The sequence below is a fragment of the Branchiostoma belcheri genome, unplaced genomic scaffold (assembly GCF_001625305.1).
Source record: "Branchiostoma belcheri isolate BF01 breed outbred unplaced genomic scaffold, Haploidv18h27 scaffold309, whole genome shotgun sequence".
Lineage (NCBI taxonomy): Eukaryota > Metazoa > Chordata > Leptocardii > Amphioxiformes > Branchiostomatidae > Branchiostoma > Branchiostoma belcheri.
The window spans coordinates 2,982-22,580 of NW_017803920.1; the positions used below are offsets into that span (position 1 = coordinate 2,982).

Below are 19,599 nucleotides of genomic sequence, written 5' to 3' on the forward strand. Positions count from 1 at the left end.
ACTTTTTGGTCCACTTTTTATGTAAAGATCCAAGATATTTCTTGAAAAGATGGACTGTAATCGTGGAAAAACTGCTCCCTTTGTCATTGAATAAAAATTTATCTCTGATTTTTTCTTGGAAATCCAGGTCTCAAAAATGCACGAATGCCATTTTAGAAGGTTCCTTTTTCACAATTTTTCGGGTGAGCATGCCCCCGGACCCCCCTAGGAACCTTGCGCCTTCGGCGCTCTCCGATGCGTACGGCGCTTGAGGTACCCTCAAGCAGTGGGAAGAACCCCCCAATTAAAAATCCTGGCTTACGGGCATGCATCAGCATTCATTCTCTATTGTTCGATGTCATCCAAGCTGTTGGATTCCTGTTGCTAGCTTTTCCAGTGCTGAGGACAGGGGTGCCAGAGTATACAGTGCAACATGGAATACAGTGCAATCGTATTAGAATACAGTGCAATTTTACGGAATACAGTGCAATTTTACTAGTGACGAATCACGTGACTTGGACCCTGCTTTCCTTGAGTTTCAAGATAGCGGACGCCGCTGACTCACATACTTCTGTCTTTTTCGAGCATATTCGAAATGATCCCTGTGACGTAACAAGCCCTGTGTGTAGTATGTAGTGATTTGATTAAACTTAAAGGTCTATCTACGAGAATGGTCCAAATTTGCTTGAAAATCACAGAAATATGTGAGTACTCTCCGTCAGCGGCGTCCTGGAAAACCGGGTCCAGGTTACGTCATAACAACATCACTAGTAAAATTGCAACTTGTATTCCGTAAAAATTGCACTGTATTATACTAATACAATTGCACTGTATTCCATAAAATTGCACTGTATTCCGTAAAATTGCACTGTATACTCTGGCACCCCTGGGTGTGGAAGCCACTTTCCACACTGGAATCGGGTGCTAAAAAAGGACAGCATGGTTTTCAGCAATTTATAAAAAAATGTTGTGAATGTACAAAACGTTGTAAAATATTTATATTAATTTGTTACCATAAAATTGTTTCAGTGCATCATTACTGGACTGGCCATGAATTGCCCTGAGGACTCCCTGCGCTTCATTGTTGACAAACTTCGTCTTCTGATAGACACCAACTTTGATGGCATGCAATGGTAAGGCTGCTGTAAAGGAAACCATTTTTGAATACAGTGATTTATTTATATCTCCTATGCCACAGCAATTTAATTTCTTGGTTAACAGATTTTTCTACCAAAATAAAAGTAAAAAAATAAAAATAAAATCAGGCCTAGACATCCTATTATGGCCCCAAATGGTACAATAGGAGCCATGAAGTCAGCACACAAGGCTGGTTCAAAATTTAAACAATGAGTTTGAACTTTAATGATACCACTTCATTGAAAGATGGAATAACTGTAACAACCAGGAAGAAAAGGACTGTTTTTAACTGTTCAGGGCAAAATATGAGCATTTTGCAGTTGATTTTTAATTTTTTTTTTTGCATATCACTCAGAAAAAAATGAAGAGGGCAAATCCGTTAATTAACCAAGAAATTAAATTGGTGTGGCCTTAGAGTGACAAAAACTTCTACTGATATTACCAGGGATTTAACTTCAAAGCCTAGCTGGCCAGTGAACCCTGTAGTATAGTTTAATTCCATTATCCATGGATGCTTCAACACTCTTTTGAGTTATCCTCTTTCAAAGATTCAAATCTAGGTAGCCCTCTCAAACCTATATAGGTCCTGCATACTGTAATTGTACCACGCAAAAAACAGTAAAATTGGACCACATCATAGCATGTCTAAAACATCAAAACAATATTCCACATCTCGGTTGAGGGAGCTAGTTTAAATTAGCTAAACTCCCACGCACCCTCCGTTTCTACGTCTACCAGCATTTGAATCTTGTTGTACGTCTTCCTATAGCTTAGCGTAAATGCTTCAGACTTTCTGCCCAATACCTTTATTGACTTTAATCCTTCCTTGAAGATTGCCCTGAGGTCAGATAGGACATAGTATACTGTTACTAGTGCTGTGTACCTGTTCACTGGACTTGAATCTGGACCTGTAAGAATGTTTAGGTTCAAGTCCAAAAAAACCTAAAAGTCTGGACTTATCACCATAAAAGACTATTTCACATACACCTTTTCCTTCCAAAGCACCTAAAATAATTTAACCTTATGTACATGTAGATTGCAAAGTCTTTGCTGCAAAACGAAGAAAACATTGCCATCGGGCATTGTCAAGCGTCAGCCTCCATGTTATGTGGCCAAAGTTTCACCCAGACTGCTTGCAAGGTTGTCAACATGCAATTTTGCATGGGTTTAGGTCCCGACTTACGAGTCTGGAACTGAACAATCCGGACCTGAATCTAAATGTGGGCAGCACTAATTGTTACAGTATTATATTATACTATATGATTTCTACTTGCTAGTATTTAAACACTGTATGGTGTCTAATAATTTTCAGGGACATGTTTGTAGAAGAAGCCTTGAAACCCAGCAGGAAGATTGTAACAGAGAGTTACCTGGAGCAGCTCTTTAACTGTGACGAGAATGTACAGGTCTGTAATTTTTAGTACCTTACTCTTTCTTGTCAGTATTAGAGCACCCTATTTTCTTTGTAAACCCATTAAGTTGGTTTGATTTCATTTCATTTGATCCTTCAAAGCCTTATATCTAGTTATATTGCTTATAATTATTATTGTTAGTATTATATATAATCTTACCTGAGAGCCAGCATTTTTTCTCTACTTTTCCACTTTTTTAAAAGTGTTTTAATATTAAATAAACAGGTTGGCAATGCCTGTGCTGCCAAAACTCAGGCCCTCTAGTCTTTATCATGACTGAATAGTCCATCATCCCTTTTATTTCAATTAAGAAACCCCCTCCTTGTAAGGGGCTCAGTCCATTGTGGACAGTTCATTATTAAACCTTCAGTCTACACTACTAATTTTTGTCTGTAAGATCTAATTTAAAAAGAAACTCTTTGATCACTTTTTTACCACACACTTACCACAAACCTTTGCATGCCCGTAGTGAGGCGGGGTTCGGACGAACCCCCCCACAAGGCTCAAAGGTCCACTTTTTGGTCCACTTTTTATCTTAAGTCCAAGATTTTTCTTTAAAATATGGACTGAATTGTATCACCAGCAGGCTGGAATTGTAGAAAATTGATCACTTTGTCATTCAAGAAAATGTTATCTCTGACTTTCTCTTTGAAATCCTCTCAAAATGCTGGAAATGCCATTTTAGAGGGTTCATTTTCCAAAATTTTCCAGGGGAGCATGCCCCGGACCCCCCTTCGGCGCTCGCTGGTCCCTCAAGCAGTGGGAAGAACCCCCCATTCAAAATCCTGGCTACGGGCATGCTCTGTTCAAACTCTAGATCTGTGATTTAATTTAACAACCCTTTTCATGACTTGGCTAATTCTTTTTGCAGCCAACACCCGAAATGTACCACAAGGCATATGACTTCTATAATGACAAAAAGAAGAAGATGTGTTTTTAGTAAGTACAGTTTTCTTTCTTTCTGTTTCTAATCTAACAATCAGAATTCCCAAGACCTGTAAGAATGCTTTATAATCTCCATGAAAAAAAGGATATGATATAATACAGTGTCTAACAACATGGCTATGGCATGTTCCAGTAACATTGTTTCTGAACAAAAGCTAATTTTTCTCTGAGTTAGAAGTATGGTTATCATATTTATTAATGTAATTTTTCTAACTTGTACTGGAACATGCTCTTCAATACAGTAACCTCTTTTCCCTCCATATCACTAACTCCAATGTACTAGTGTATGAAACTCAAGATAATGTCTTAAAGTTTATTTGTATTTTATCATGATCCGTTCCTCACTCCCTGCTGGCTACAGCATGTAATGACGTATTAAAGGGCTCATGGCACCAAAATATGACCTTAGCTGATTGCAATTTACAGAACTAGTAGCTAACAGACAAATTTACAAGAAATATGCACGGTTCTCCTGTTACATTCCAAATTCTAATGCCCTGCCTTGGAAAAGTCAGCACAAGCCAGTACTGGCAGGCAATTTGCATCTCTACATTTTATTTCTATTTTTTCCTGAGCTGTTGTCACCCAGTGATGTCAGCTCAGGAAAAAGCACAGAAATGTAAAAATAACAGAGATGCAAATAGAGATGCCCAAAGCTGGCAATTTGATAGCTTGCTAGAAACAGTGTCCAGTTTAATTCCGGAATTCCAGTTTAATTCCGGACTAATTCCCATATCTCAGCAACCTTACGTCTAGATGGCTCCAGTTCCCAGAATTCTGGCTCCAGTTATTCACTTTTAGAAGGCCGTACAAGCTCAATTTCTCAATCATCATTGACATGATTGGAACAAACCTCAAGTGACTATATTGTATGTATACTTCCGATATTTGTATGCATTTTCACTGACTTTGGTGTCATTTGGTCTTTAAACATCACTGTTGTGTTCAGTGCATGGCTGCAGTACCACATGATGAAGAAAAGGAAGAGACTGGAGATGATGCGACGGATGGAGGAAGCAAGGCACTACTACAGGCACAGAGTCATGAATGTGCACTTCACCAAATGGCTGGTAGGGGGCAGTACTTACTAAGTGCTTTTGTTGATCTGGTTCATGTTGGTCTGGGTGACAATGTTGCAAACCATGTCACCTACTATTAGTAAGTAGTTTGCATATTTTGTTCAATGTCAAAGAAAAGGTCAATATGAAGTTTTAACTGGTATTAATTTGTTGTTTTTCAGGACTGGACCAGATTTGTCAATAGAAGAAATGCAGGTGAGTTTCTGTGAAGTGTCTTGATACACATGTATAATATATAACTGTCAATGAATAATTAAATAATATTAGGACTGTTTCCCACTGTGTGTTTTTACAATCTACATGTATTCAGAAAACCTGTAGGTCTTCTCATTCAAATACATTACATCATTGATTACTAGTACCTTTTTACTATAATTAGGCTACACCACCTTGCAGGATTTGTTGGTTCTCAGATTTTTTCAGAAAATTGATGCCAGAAATGTGCTGCTGTATAAAGTTTGACTTTGCTGGTATGTGAACCGAAGGATGTGTGTACATGTACAAGTACATTGTACATTATGTGTACGGAGTAATTGCCAAAGTAATGCATTGACAGTAATTTATCAATATCTGTTTGGTCTCAAGAAGAACCAGAAGAATTTACTGGGACTGAGAACTACAGACTGAGGAATTAGTGCAATGTATAATGTCACTCAGGGCTCGAAATTAATTTTTTTATAGGTGCATGGTGCACCCAACCTAGAAAAATTGGTGCACAAAAATTTTGTTGGGTGCACCATATGAAACAAATTAAACCAAATTGCAGGTCTTACTGCTCCTCTTCTGAGCTTGAATCTAAAATGAGAGCTAACTTCAAAATCTACAAACAAAGATTTTATTATTTTTTTCTGATACTTAGAGACCAAGAATATCTGGTATACTATTATACATTTCTTATGTTAAAAATACATACAAAAATATTTGGGTGCACCAGTGCACCCACAGAAAAAAATTAGGTGCACAACTCCAATTTTGGGTGCATAAAGGATAGATTAGTTTATAGTCTGGTGTTTGTGTAGTATTTCGTTCATCTAATAATTTGTTGTTTGGATCATTTTCAGAGGGCTTTATGAAGATCAAGTTTGTGTACCACACCTCCCTGTGCAGACTCATCTTCAAGTCCTGGTTCTCAGTCATGAAGGATGCTCTCAGGACAAGGGAATACTTTGAGGTAAATATACAAACTTACACTGCATGATTACATGCTTCATTAGTCTGCTAAATGAGATGCAGAAATATATATAGAATACAACACGGGGTATTCCGTATCGCCCGAGGTATCGGCCCGACCGCGGGTCGGATGCAGCCGTCGGGCGATCCGACTCGCGGGAGGGCCGGGACTGAGGGCGATGCGGAATACATTGTGTTGTATTTTATTTATGTCATACCCACCCAAGAAAACACGCCTTTCAATGCAAGATGAGCCAAAAGTTGGTGCCACTGAACCCTAAACTGCAACAACATCAATTCCAACGTCCGGATTGTGTATTCGAATTTTCAAAAGGGGCACAAGCGGGTAGGGCGAAACGCGTTCGAATCGTTTTATGGAAGCCATTGAAGCGTTCGATAACGGGTTCCGGAACGGGCCGTACCGTAAAGTACGGCCCGGTCCGGAACCCGTTATTGAACGTTATCGCGGCCCGGGTATGATATAATACATAATATATATGACATATATTGATATAACACCCGGTCATGTCTAGCTAGCCGTGTCAGTAAAATGCTATCTTAAACCTAATCCTACTTACAGCCATGTACAAATGTTGGTACACAACACAATAAAGGTAAACTGGCCTTAGGAAGACTTTTTGATGGCTGAAATGTAGTTCATGTTCATTATGGAGAAGTTCTGAATATATATTAATAAGATCATTGTCTTGAATGTGTAGAGGAGGTACACATTTCTAGTAATCTTTAGAATTACTATAATATCAAACTAATAATTATAGTTGTGATCTGATTGCTCAGGTGATGTGATGTGAGGAATGGGTGAAAGTCTAATATATTGTCTGACCTCTAGCACATGTGTATACTCATCATTCAGAACAGAAAGAATAAGAGTTAACTTAAGGTTCCGGGTCGGAGTTTAATTCTGACCAGGGTTCCAAATAGTGCGCAGTAAATCGCCGGATCTGCGAGGTTGTCACGCTAGGTTTGGCTCCCCATAGCTCGGCGATCGCTGTAGATTTTCAACTAGGTTTTGAATTGATCAAAAAGCCTTGGGATTGTAGTGTTTTTCGGCGCGGTGAAGTTGGACGGCCAGCGAAGCGTTTTTGGTATTAGTCCGCGAGCAAGGGTGATGCGGTTTGTCGCCTGATGACCCAAATAGCTGCGTTCTATGTGGAATTTCTAGGGGTTCGCGTCACCGGATTTTGCAAAAAACTTATCGCAACAACCTATTTTTTTTTCTGTTTTTCAGAAACAGGAAATAGTAAGCTATTTCAGCATATAAGCCGTTAGCCTGGGAAAATTCGTTTTTTCCAAGCAGGTCCGTGGAAAAAACTGCAAAAAAACTACATTTTTCGTATCCAAAATTTACGTTTAACTACAGTTTCTACCCAAATTATAGAGTCGACGGACAATAACCAAAATTGTATCGGAAGCCGGCTGGAAACCTCCGTTGACTGATGTAATGAAACTCCGGTCCGAGACCTTAAAGACTTTCAGTACCAAGGACAGATAGCTGGCTGTAAAACCATTCAGAACAGGAAGAACAAGTATGAACACTTTCTGTACCAATGAAAGACACCAGATTGTGACACTATTCAGAACAGAAAGAAGCGTGAAGACTTTCAGCACCAAGGACAGATACCTGGTTGTGACACCATTTATTATGGTTCAATGAACATTCATGTTCCATGCAACCTCACCTTAATTGACCCATTTCTCAGGTCACGATTTGTCCAAAGCAAATACAGTCCAGACATCTCAAATAAGTTGACAACAGAATCAACTCTGAGTCATTACTTTTCAAACTAAATCATCTTGCAGATTAGCTTTTATGAAAATGGACATACATGAATGAAAATTGTTTGTAATTTGAATTTTTCACTACAGTTTCAGTTTTTATAACTGTTTATTAAATATTGTTTAAAGTTTTGATCCAACACAAGAAATTCTCTCACCTAGAGCTTTCGACCAGTCACTCTGGTCTTCCTCAGTAGACTGACCCAGTGAAGCTTGTCACGTGGCTTCTTTGAAGTGTGACGTCAACACTGGGTCAAAGGTATCTGGTAGACGATGTCGGCCCCCGTCGCGGTTCAATGAAGGGTGATGGGCCCAGATACCTTTGACCCAGTGTTGACGTCACACTTCAAAGAAGCCACGTGACAAGCTTCACTGGGTCAGTCTACTGAGGAAGACCAGAGTGACTGGTCGAAAGCTCTAGGTGAGAGAATTTTTTTTTTTTGGATCAAAATTTTTGACTTTAAAGAAAGTCATGTAACTACCAACACAGATGAACTTTCATGATAGTGTATTAATATTTCATCCTTTTTGTCTTCACATGACATGTTACGCTGTGTTGTTTTGCCTGTTAGCGTCTGGAGCGAGGAGAGATTGTTGAAGGGGACAATCCGCTAGCTGCTCGAGTGGGAGGGGAGACCAGAGATGAGATTTCTCTCCTACCCAGGAAAGCAGCTCTTAAGGCAAGAACTTAATGTAATTAGTTCTACAACCAAATATTAACAAATTAATGTATATTATGAACAATCTGCCTCTGCTGCAATTAAATGAATAAACAACAAAGGGGTTAAGATGTTTCCTTGTAGTACTCCTACAATTTCCAAGAAATTTGTGTCACCATCAGGTGATATATTGTAGTGCCTGTGCAACAGTGTCTTCAGTATGGCATCTACAATTTGTTCAGAATGCCGTATGCTCTACGTATATAATATGTACATGCTACACCAATAGATATTGTCAAGTGTTAATGGAAAAAAGCTGCTTAAGAGCATTAAATGCATTGAATGGTACATTAAGTTTTTGTGATGAACTGTTCTACATGCAGTTGTGGTCCCATATTGACTGTACTTGACTTTCTTGCTGCAGGTGTTTGCCTACATTGACATTGCAGACCTGGTGAGATGTGCGCGTGTTTGTCGCTCGTGGAAGGTTCTGACACAATCACCAGCTCTCTGGACCAAAGTCAACTTGTCCACGGTCAAGAACAAGTAAGTGGACACAGTGCATGACTCAATAAGTCAATATTATAATGTCTTGCTTCTGAAAATGCGTGGAATATGCAGTGTCTGAAGGTTTAAAATTCAAATGTTAGATAAATTTGTGGCCTTTCTAGCAGAAGAATCAAGGGTTGGTTTGGGAACATTCCTGGAAATGCAACATTTTTTTCCTTGGTCTTAGTTATTGAAGGTACACCAATAAAGACTTTTATGTTTTTCTTTGCTCTGTGGTGTGCTGTGTACAGAGTTACTGATCCAGTTGTGATCCAGATGTTGCAAAAGTGTCGGCCGTACCTCGTCCACCTCAACCTCAGAGGCTGTGGGGGTGTCCGCAGGGCCAGCTTCAATGTTATTAGTAAGTACACTCAGACACCGTAATACTAATTGTAGTTATAATTATGTTTACCGAAAGTTGATTGAATGCGAGTGGGCAGAGATTAGCTTGAGTTGATTGACAGGGTTGCCCTTGGTTACACATGTGTAGGATGTTGTCATCATGAACGTGTAATTAGGACATTTTGCTAATTTTGAAATTGATACTTTGCTTAACCTTGTCCATTATCATGACTGTCTTGTTCTCTTAACTTCAGGCCAGTGCAAGAATCTTCAGGACTTGAACTTGTCTGAGTGTAAAAGTCTTTCAGTAAGTACCATCATGATGTAAATAGTTTGTTCAAGTTCATTGATGGATGCATAATAGCAATCAAAGACTCACACTATGCTATTCATTCCATAGGTTGAAGTTGACAAACTATAGAAACGCTTGCCTGGGCAACAGTGACAAAAGAAAATGTCGATCTAATTGATGCGCCGGTGATCGTTAAAACGTTTTAAACGTTACAATATAGTAAAATGCAGGCTAGATCAACATTCCTTCGGCTGTTCCAGAGGTGTGTATCGGTAATTTCCCGCCCCGCACGAGGTAAATTAGTACTCCTCCCATTATTCTGTGATGTTACCGCGGCCTGCATATGAATATGAATACAGAAGTCTAATGAAAAAGTAACGGAAAACTAACGAAAAAGTAACGGAAAACCAACAAAAAGGTAACGGAAAACTAACGAAAAAGGAACGGAAAAGAAACGTGTTAGTAACGGCCGTTAGGGTAACTATAACGCAAACGGTACTGTACATACACTACTATCATCATGATGACAATCATATATTATGATAGTAATGAAGGTATTGTTAGGCACACATAATCTTTTACATAGGATCCAAGAATATACAAGTCATGTTTTTTTACAGTCACGTGTATTATCCATAAGCCTTCCTAGTAGTCTTTTGCCACTACAAATTTTCCAACTACCAAATTTTTGTTACAATAACAACTGTCATAATTAATATGTACATGTACTGTCCTTGTTGACTACAGGATGACTCCCTCAGACAGATAGCTGAAGGCTGCCGAGCCCTCCTCTACCTGAACGTGTCATACACTGACATTAGTGATGGGGCCATGCGGGCCTTGGCAAGGTGCATGTTTATTGCATAATTATTATGATCTTATATTTATATATTAGGTAGGTATGGAGGTATTTTTGGGTTCATTCCTCTGTGTGTGTTAATGTGTACTATAGTATGTGTTTCCCTGTGTTCAATTACTGTGTTCAACGACATGATGCATACATTTACATTGTACATTCGTCAATCATATGTTTTAAGGTATTTGAATGCAGTAGATTGGCATTAGGGTTTATATACAGTAACTGCAGATTTGCCCTAGTGGGGTTCATGGCTTTCAGGTTCCGGGTCGGAGTTTAAATCTGACAAGAGTCTAAGTAAGTGCGCAGTAAATCGCCGGAAACATGACTTTTTATGATATGTTTTGGCCACGATATCCCTGAAATCGTAATATCTGTGTACATATATTTGTATTTTCTGAAAAGCCTGTTAGTTGTAGCCTTTATAGGTGGCGCAATGCTGGTGGTCCAGCGAAGACTTCCTGGTATTAGTCCGCGCGGATGGTTATGTGGCCTTTTCGCCTGACCGCCTGGGTGGTACGTTCTATATGCGCTGTGGGTGTGTTCGGGCCATCGAAGATAGCGGTAAACGTGTCGCATCGATTTTAATTAAATTCAAATTTTGGAAACATAAGGTTCTGAGCTTCTTTGAGTACTAAGCCGTTACCCTGAGAAAATTTGTTTTTTCCATGCAGCCATGGTTAAAAATGACAAAAAAATGACCCCTTATTTAAAAATGTACTTTGATGTGCCTTATGTACCCCTAAATAAATTGAGCGCACAAAATATCAATCAAGTGTATTGATAAGTGGCACGGCACCCCTTTCCACCAAAAGAGTGAAAAATTCTGACCTGCGTTTAGTACAGAAAAGACAGCCAGTCGGGCTGAGGGTGTCAAATTGCTGCGAACACAGAAGGAAACTCCGGTCCGAGACCTCTCATGCTAGCGCTGTTTGTCAATCCTTTAGGTCTCATTCATGAGTTTCTTCGTTACATTGGGACCCATGCATTAATTCCTGTTTTTCATGACCAATTTCCTAAATATTCCTACAATAAACCTATTGATTTCAGTCATGCTATGTTAAGCACACTTACTCTTATTTCTTATTACACTTATCTCATTTATTCCAAAGCATCCATGGTCAAGTAGAACTGGTCAGTTGAATCTATCCTTTAGAGGGTATTTGGGGAGTCTTTCTTATATAAACAATTGTGTTTTAAGACCTGTGTGCAAAATGGGTATTTTACTGTGTACTGTAGTATGCATTTTTCAATCCTAATATTAATGTCTGTCAGAATATAGGACTCCCTTCTGGACTTTAGTACTTCTTTAAACAAGACGCTGTACATTGAACACTTTCTTGTAATTTAGAAAAGAAAGGAATAAGCGATAACGATTAAACAAACATGACAGACTGTTTTTAAATTCCCAATACACATACTTTCATATCAGCAGGATATTTGAGATAAAATATATCATGTAAGCATAAGTGGCAAAAGTTATCTATAATATCAACATGTATGATGATTTACTCTATTTTGAAATTGACTCGCACTTAAAAATGCAAGGAACAAAATTTAGGTTACCGCATACTAATACCACAAAATTAATGTTTCTTTTTTTACGTCTTATTATTCTTGTACCATCAGGTCTTGTCTAAACATGCAGTACTTGAGCTTGGCCTACTGTCAGAAGTTCACAGATAAGGGCCTGCACTACCTGACTACAGGCAAGGGCTGTCGGAAACTCATCCACCTGGACCTGTCAGGGTGTACACAGGTGATGGCTGCTGCATGTTTCATTCTCCAGTTTGTAAAGTCCCGGTCACATTACCTGCCGTTTGTGCTTTTTGTCCGTACTTTTTTTTTAGGCCATGCATGTCTGCTACGTTTTTCTGAAAACGTGGGGAAGGAGTGGCGTTGATGCACATCACACGTACGTCACTCGCACGGTTGCGCAAGGTGTAAGAGTGTGGTTTGCACCCCACGTCTGGCCGTGAGCGGTTGCGTGCATCGTACGTTGCGCAAGTGGTAAGTGAGTTGTACGTGCTTACAACGTACAATCTCTGTGCGATTGCATCTTTACCGTAAGGAGGCCATACTCACACGTGCTTCTTACGGACGGCGCGTACGGGGCACGCACGTCACCCGTACTCGTACGTACGGGTAGTGAATCCGCAGACCGCATGCAGAAAAAGTTTTACATGCACTTAAAGTTTTACAGCGTGTCTGCGTGCTCCCAAATCTGTAGGATTCCGTACGGAGGCGGTACTCACCACGCACGGATGCCCTACGTTTGCCCAAGTTTTTGCACATAGACAGGACGCAGAAGCACATACAGCGGGTTGTGACCGAGGCTTTTGTAATTGATGTGACCCCACCCTCCAGACTACTCTGACCCAGGTGCACTGTCTGGTGCACACAACACAAAAAACTTGTGCCACTTGGGAAAACTTTGCACAAGACCAAGGTTTATTGCTGACACATTGCCGTTTACTAATTGTATTTCTATTGTAGAAGCACTGTATTTAGCTAATTATTTATTTACATGTATGCCTGTAGGGGACCATCCACTGTGTATACTGTAACAGTTACATTGTATTGTGCATGTTATCACACATGTTAAAACTTTATAAAACTTATATCCCAATTTTCCACAGTCTGGGTCATCCTACAAGTCTCAAGAGCCATGCTTTAATTTGAGAGGATTTTCAATCAAAGAGGCTGCAGATTTTATTGCTCTACTAGTGATAGATTTGGCAGGAATAAAAGTATTATGTTTTTATTACAAAATAAGCCAAAAATCTACTAACATGATATTATGTGCAGCAGTTGATTTTGTTGTCATCATGTTCCAGCTCACCTCTGTGGGGTTCCACCATGTCTCCGTGGGCTGCCCTACTGTTCAGTCCTTAGTGCTGAATGACTTGCCGATGCTGACAGATGATCATATACTGGTCAGTCCACTTATTTAAGTATTACCTTTGCCAAGAATGTTTTCAGTAGCGTTTGTCTGTCTGTCTGTCTGTTTGTCTGTGAACAGCATAACTCAAGAAGCTTTACATGCATTGTCATGAAACTGTAATTGCTGGGAATTTCATACCGTGGCCCCAGACACGAGAACATTCTGGCGGCTAGGAACCACATGAACTGTACCAAGTACTAGTAAATGGACTGGTAGATATTAGGTTGACTTGACATATTCTAATCTATGTTGATTCTCAATTGTAATTTTTATGTACTTATTATTATTGTTTACTAATAGGCTTTAATGTGTGTCTTGTTTGTGTGCTGTCCACTGCCTGTGGCCCACGAGTATTGTATTGTTTGCAGTATCAGTAAATCAAATCAAATGAAAATAGTCATGTGACCTACATGTATGGAGAGATGTATTTTCTTACATTCCAGTCATGCGCAATTCCAGCCACCTATATTATTTTGTACTTAATTTTGTACAATAACTGTTTTGTACAATTTTGTACAACAACTTTATTGTAAGTGACCCTCTTTATATTGACCTGGAGTCCAGCCTTGTTAGCTTTGGTCCACTCCCCAAGATCCGCTACCACAGTCTCTCACCTGAATTTATAGTAAAACATTGAAACTTTATTCCAACACATGGTTTACAGAGAGATCAAATTTTCAGCGACCACTGTCGCCTTCATCAGGATAATTAATGACCAATCACTTCACAACGTGATCTCGCGAGAGTTACAGTTTACGAACATGCGACCTTATTCACATGCTCGCGAGATCACGTTGTGAAGTGATTGGTCATTAATTATCCTGGTGAAGGTGACAGTTGTCGCTGAAAATTTGATCTCTCTGTAAACCGTGTGTTGGAATAAAGTTCCATGTTTTACTATGATTACTACCAACACAGATGAACTTTCATGATAATCTCACCTGTATTATTGTGTTTAACAGGAGATGACTGACAGGTGTCAATCTATCCGTGCCCTTTGCCTGCTGGGGTCAGCAAATCTGTCAGACACTGCCTTCAAGGCCCTGGCTCAACACAGAAGACTGCAGAAACTCCGAGTTGAAGGTACAAATGTACATTGTACATTTGTACACAGTCACGTGTAAAAGAAGCATCTGACTTTGAGCTCAGTTGCCTTGTTTTTGCAGTGTTTCAAATTTGTGAACCTTTATGCCATATAGTACTGGATACAGATGTGTATTAAACAGCTCATTTTGAAGAAACAATTTATACTCCTATATGGTTGCAATCTTTACTTCCATTAAAGAACAAAAAATGAAAATAGTCTGGCTTAATAAAAACAATTGTAGTCATACGTTGTCCTGTGAGATGACAAGAGCCTGTTACATACATGTATACTTACAATGTACATGTATGGGCCTGGTGTGACTGATTTGATATTATTTGATGTATGCCTATTTTGGACCGCTTATTCTTCTGTTAGGCCATGTTGATTTGATTATATGGATGACATCCTCTGGGAACCCCAAAACTGATGCGCGCGTGCGAATAAAAAAAAAGTTTTGCAAAAAAAAAAAAGTTGCTTTCACTATGAAATCTACGTGGTCATGAAGGTTGAATAAATGGCACAGAATATGTTATGGCGAATAATCTACTCTTCGAATTCATTTCTTTACATTTTTGTCTTTTTTCCTTTGATTTTGGCATTCTACGAAATTGGTATTGTTTCTAAATGTTTTCCTTGCAACCAGGTATATTTTTGCTCATTTAGCAACTGTTTTGCACGATTTACAGTATGGTTGAAAACGGCCGAAAATTCATGCGCGCGCGGATGTCATCCATATAATTAAATCAACATGGCTTTACTTAAGTTTATGCTTAAGTTACCTATTTCAATTTGCCCCTTGATTGTACATAAGTTTCTTCAGCAATTACTTTACATGTACATGTATGTTATTATTTTATTGTGTTTGGGGATTGCGCCCCAGGGTGCATTGAAAACTGCCCTCCAAGGATATATATTCTCTGGTTAAATAAACAAATAAACAATAAATAAACAAACAATCTTGTAGTACTTTGGGACCTTTTTTGTTTTAAATTTAGAAAAACTTGAAAATCGCTGTCAGATCAACATGTTGAGGGAGAAGAAGAAGAAGGTCTCCCGTACTCTTATACTGAGCGTAGGGTGGTGCCCATCTCCATTTCGTAGCCCTTGGGCGACACACAGTTGTGCAAGGCACTACAGCAGGGGGCTGGTCCGCTGGTAGTGCTGTGTGTTTGACCTTCCCACACTCTTTCTCATATGTTCTGAGTGCTAAGCAGAGAAAGAACTGTGTACCATTTTTAAAGTCTTTGGTATGACCCGGCCGGGGTTTGAACTCACGACCTCCCGGGTACAAAGCGAGCACTCTACCAACTGAGCTATTGCACCCGTTAAATTGTTGTTGTTTACTTCTTGCAGGGAATAACAGGATCACTGATAGTGTGGTGAAGACGTTGGTGAAACTCTGTCATCAGATGAACCATGTGTACCTGGCTGACTGTCCCAGGCTAACAGATATCTCTCTCAAGAACCTTGCCATGCTGAAAAACATCTCAGTTTTAAATGTGGCTGACTGTATCAGGTTAATATGCTGTTACATTATTCTCTAAGAGCATTCTGAATCTTTGAAGATTACACAATGTACTGTGATGTATTACAAACAATGTACATAGTACAATGTACAAGATTGATTGTAAAAGATTTCACATCTAGGATAATTCTAAATCAGAAACAATATGCTAGACTCATATGGTTGTATAATTATATAGAGTAATAAATCAATTACATATTTTGTAACTGTTAATCATAGTGAGGGTGACTGGTAAAAAGCTATAGTTGAGAGAACTCCTTTGTGTTGGATCAAAAGTTTTAACTTTAAAGATGTAACTTCCAACACAGATGAACTTTTGTGATATATAAATTACTTCAGCACATGCATAGTGCAAAGTGTTTAAAACTAAAATAAAACTTCATGTGATACTTACACACCAATTTAATTTCCTGGTTAACAGATTGGCCGCTTCATTCTTTTCTGATTTGCAAAAAAAAAAAAAAAGAATTCAGAATCAAATGCAAAATACTCATATTTTGTCCTGGACAGTTGAAAACAGTCATTTTCTTCCTTGTTGGTACAGTTATTCCATCTTTCAATTGAATGGTATCATTAAAAGTTCAAAATTCAATGTTTAAATTTTGAACCAGCCTGGTGTGTTGACTTCATGACTCCTATCCTACCATTTTGGGCCATAATAGGATGCCTAGGCCTGTGTTGTTGTTTTTTTTCGCCCGCCCGCTCCATTATTTTTCTAGAAAATACATTAATCAAGAAATTAAATTGGTGTGGCCTTATGCAAAAGTGATGATGAAGTTTTTGTTGCGCTGATGTTACATGTAGGTGAATCTGTCTTGTGTTGCAGGCTGAGTGACTCGGGAGTGCGTCAAGTGGTGGAGGGTCCGTCTGGTGCCAGGATCAGGGAAATGAACCTGACCAACTGTGTCAGAGTTAGTGATGTTTCTCTCCTCAGAATAGCACAAAAGTGAGTTGATCATTGGACTAGGTGTTAATACTACTCTCCAAGCAGAGGTTGGTGGGGAAAATCTTTATCATGCGCCCGGTTTTTGTCCGCGGGGGAAGGCGGACAAAAACCGGGCGCATGATAAAGAATGTCACGATTTTCCCCACCAACCTCTGCTTGGAAAGTAGGTGTTTAAGCAAGCACAATTTTAGGCCCTCAACAACAATAATCATCATTATGGCAGCCATGGCCATGGTACATGTATGAAAATTGTAAACTATGTCATATTGTACATGTACAATGTATGGTTGTTGGTTGGCCAGTGGTATTACAGCCTCATACATGTACATGTACATTGTAATCAATACACATACATTACACGTGTGCTTTCCAAATACTTGCTACCGAATAGTTGTTTGGGGGTTTCCAGAACACTTTACTGATCAGAAATACACTGCATGGGGGTTTTGAGACTATACTGAAAAGCACTGTATGGGTATTGGGGACATGGGGGTATTGAAACACTTGATATTGAAGAGCACCACATGTGTGCATACAAAAGTTTGATGTGGAATGTCCATTTTGGAACAAGGAGGGAGCAAATGTCTGCCTTTCTAGTTTAACATTGGATTGTTTCATAATACACTCTTCCCACCTTTCCATATTTCCTTGTATTTGCAGGTGCCAGAATCTCACATTCCTTAGTGTTTGTTATTGTGAGCACATTACTGATGCAGGCATTGAACTGCTAGGGAACATGCCCAACCTGACTTCAGTGGACCTGTCTGGTACCCATATTGGGGACACAGTAAGTAGACAGTACTTTTAATCACAATGCAGCCTTTTAAGCACTGGTAAACTACATTGCAGTGAGAGATGCTTGAAACAAAGTATCCTTTACACTGTAAGTTACTTCTAATATGCTGTTAAAGGATGAATCTATTTATTTGTTTATTTATTACCGTTGCCAAGAAGGTTATGTTTTGAGGGGCGTTTGTGTGTCTGTGTGTGTGCGAGTGTGTGTGTGTGTGTGAGTGTGTGTCTGTGAACACGATAACTTTGATGGAATGTTTTGATACTTGGTAGGTGGGTAGGTCTTGATGAGACCTCAAATGATTAGATTTTGGGGCCCCTGGCAGCTTGCCATGGTACTGCAGCAGAACGTCCAGTTTTGTCAGATTGTGTCAGATTGTGAAGGTGTGACAGTGTCAGATTGTGAAGGTGTAACCATGTCAGATTGTGAAGGTGTGACAGACTAATGTGTTTATGTTTCAGGGTCTGGCTGCTCTGGGCAGCAGTGGAAGGGTGCGGGATGTGACAGTGTCAGAGTGTGAAGGTGTAACAGACTTGGGACTGCAGAAGTTTTGTGCACAGGTGCGGGAACTGGAGATGCTGGACATTTCCCACTGCCAGGTAAGCTTCTCTCAGTGAGCATGCAAAGAATGTTTTAGGTTTGGATTATTATTTTTACTCTAAGGCTTGTTCAATGGAGGTGATTAGTACAGACCTGCATAAATACATGTATACCTGGTTTTTAGACCTTGAAAAACACACATTGGCAGCTTGACAGTAGTCCAACCTCTAGAGTGCCCATTTAGACCAAAACTAAGCATCCTATTCAGCAGAACCTTGCGTGAATACTACCTTTCCCTATACTTGAGCACTGTAGAAAAATTCATATTCCTGATGCGACTTGACCAACCTTCTATCGATAAACATATCTGTTCATTTATCTCTACCATAACTGAAAAGCGAGAAGTCGAATTTATGTAATGGTAGTTAGTTTTATTTTGTATATATTTCTCCATTATGTTTTGTTTTGACCTGTACTTAGCCCAGTGTGGCAAAAATGTGCAATAAAGGTCGTCATTCATTCAATATATAACATCCAACCCTTTTTTAATTTCAAGACTTTGGTTTCAAACTGCCATCTCTATAGACTAAACTGGACCCTCTGCGCTTGCACCTTAAATAGTGGCCTTTGCCTTACAATGAGCACCTATACATATACAATCTGAGAGGTACATTTCTCATGCTTTCAGTCAATTGCAACTTATCATGACTATTATTTTGCTGGAGATTAGAATGAATGAACGACCCTGTCTTTTCCCCTAGGCTATCACAGATACAGGGATCAAGAGTATGGCGTTTTGTTGCCGTATGCTGACTCATCTCAACTTCTGTGGATGTCTGCAGGTCTGTGTTTGGTATCAGGTCTTTGGACAACCTGATTCTGGTAGATTAGCACTAGACTTGTATCTATTAAGTACATGTAAATGTATGTCTGTGTCTATTATATAGTAATTACATAATTTACATGATTGTATAGTTACTGTATTTATGTACTGTAAGGCCACATTGACTTTATCATGGATGACAATAATGACACCCACAGTAACACACAGTAACAAACCAACTAATTTAAAAAAGAATATCTGAATCAGATATAAAACTCATGTTTATATCTCATGTATATCATTTGCTTGATAGGATGAATGAGGTTAAAATGTAATTAAAGCCTTTTGCACAATGTTGGATGTGGGCATCAAAATTGTAATTGGCACAAACTTGTCAACATTAAATGTGGGACTGGGAACAAGCATTCAGTAGAGAAGAAGATCCCATTGGCAGATAACATTCAAGCAGATGTTAAAACATTCAATGACATGACCATTCTTGTATCTTGTCCAGCTGACTGACTTGTCCATGCAGTACGTGTCAGGTGTATGCCGGTACCTGCATGTTTTGGACATCTCCGGCTGCTGGCAAGTCAGGTACATATATTATCTAATCTAATATTTATATACATCTACAGTGTATAGCATCTATCATCTCTCTCCCTCACTCTCTTTTCCTCCCTCTCTCTCCCTCCCTCATTCCCTCCCTCTCTCCCTCCCTCTC

General features: G+C 39.3%; 1 protein-coding gene across 1 annotated transcript in view; it reads left to right on the top strand.

The window, feature by feature from the left end:
• LOC109474409 (F-box/LRR-repeat protein 13-like) overlaps positions 1-19,599 on the top strand; it is a 22,549-nt gene that overhangs the window by 895 nt on the left and 2,055 nt on the right. The window contains exons 2-21 of the mRNA XM_019774705.1: positions 1,009-1,112; positions 2,429-2,522; positions 3,400-3,467; positions 4,423-4,543; positions 4,714-4,747; positions 5,614-5,723; positions 8,092-8,199; positions 8,603-8,724; positions 8,979-9,088; positions 9,324-9,376; positions 10,109-10,209; positions 11,847-11,976; positions 13,055-13,153; positions 14,124-14,244; positions 15,602-15,764; positions 16,600-16,719; positions 17,380-17,506; positions 17,974-18,111; positions 18,814-18,894; positions 19,390-19,472. Coding sequence (XP_019630264.1) covers positions 1,009-1,112; positions 2,429-2,522; positions 3,400-3,467; positions 4,423-4,543; positions 4,714-4,747; positions 5,614-5,723; positions 8,092-8,199; positions 8,603-8,724; positions 8,979-9,088; positions 9,324-9,376; positions 10,109-10,209; positions 11,847-11,976; positions 13,055-13,153; positions 14,124-14,244; positions 15,602-15,764; positions 16,600-16,719; positions 17,380-17,506; positions 17,974-18,111; positions 18,814-18,894; positions 19,390-19,472 — 2,087 coding nt within the window. The remainder of the gene's footprint in view (positions 1-1,008; positions 1,113-2,428; positions 2,523-3,399; positions 3,468-4,422; positions 4,544-4,713; positions 4,748-5,613; positions 5,724-8,091; positions 8,200-8,602; positions 8,725-8,978; positions 9,089-9,323; positions 9,377-10,108; positions 10,210-11,846; positions 11,977-13,054; positions 13,154-14,123; positions 14,245-15,601; positions 15,765-16,599; positions 16,720-17,379; positions 17,507-17,973; positions 18,112-18,813; positions 18,895-19,389; positions 19,473-19,599) is intronic.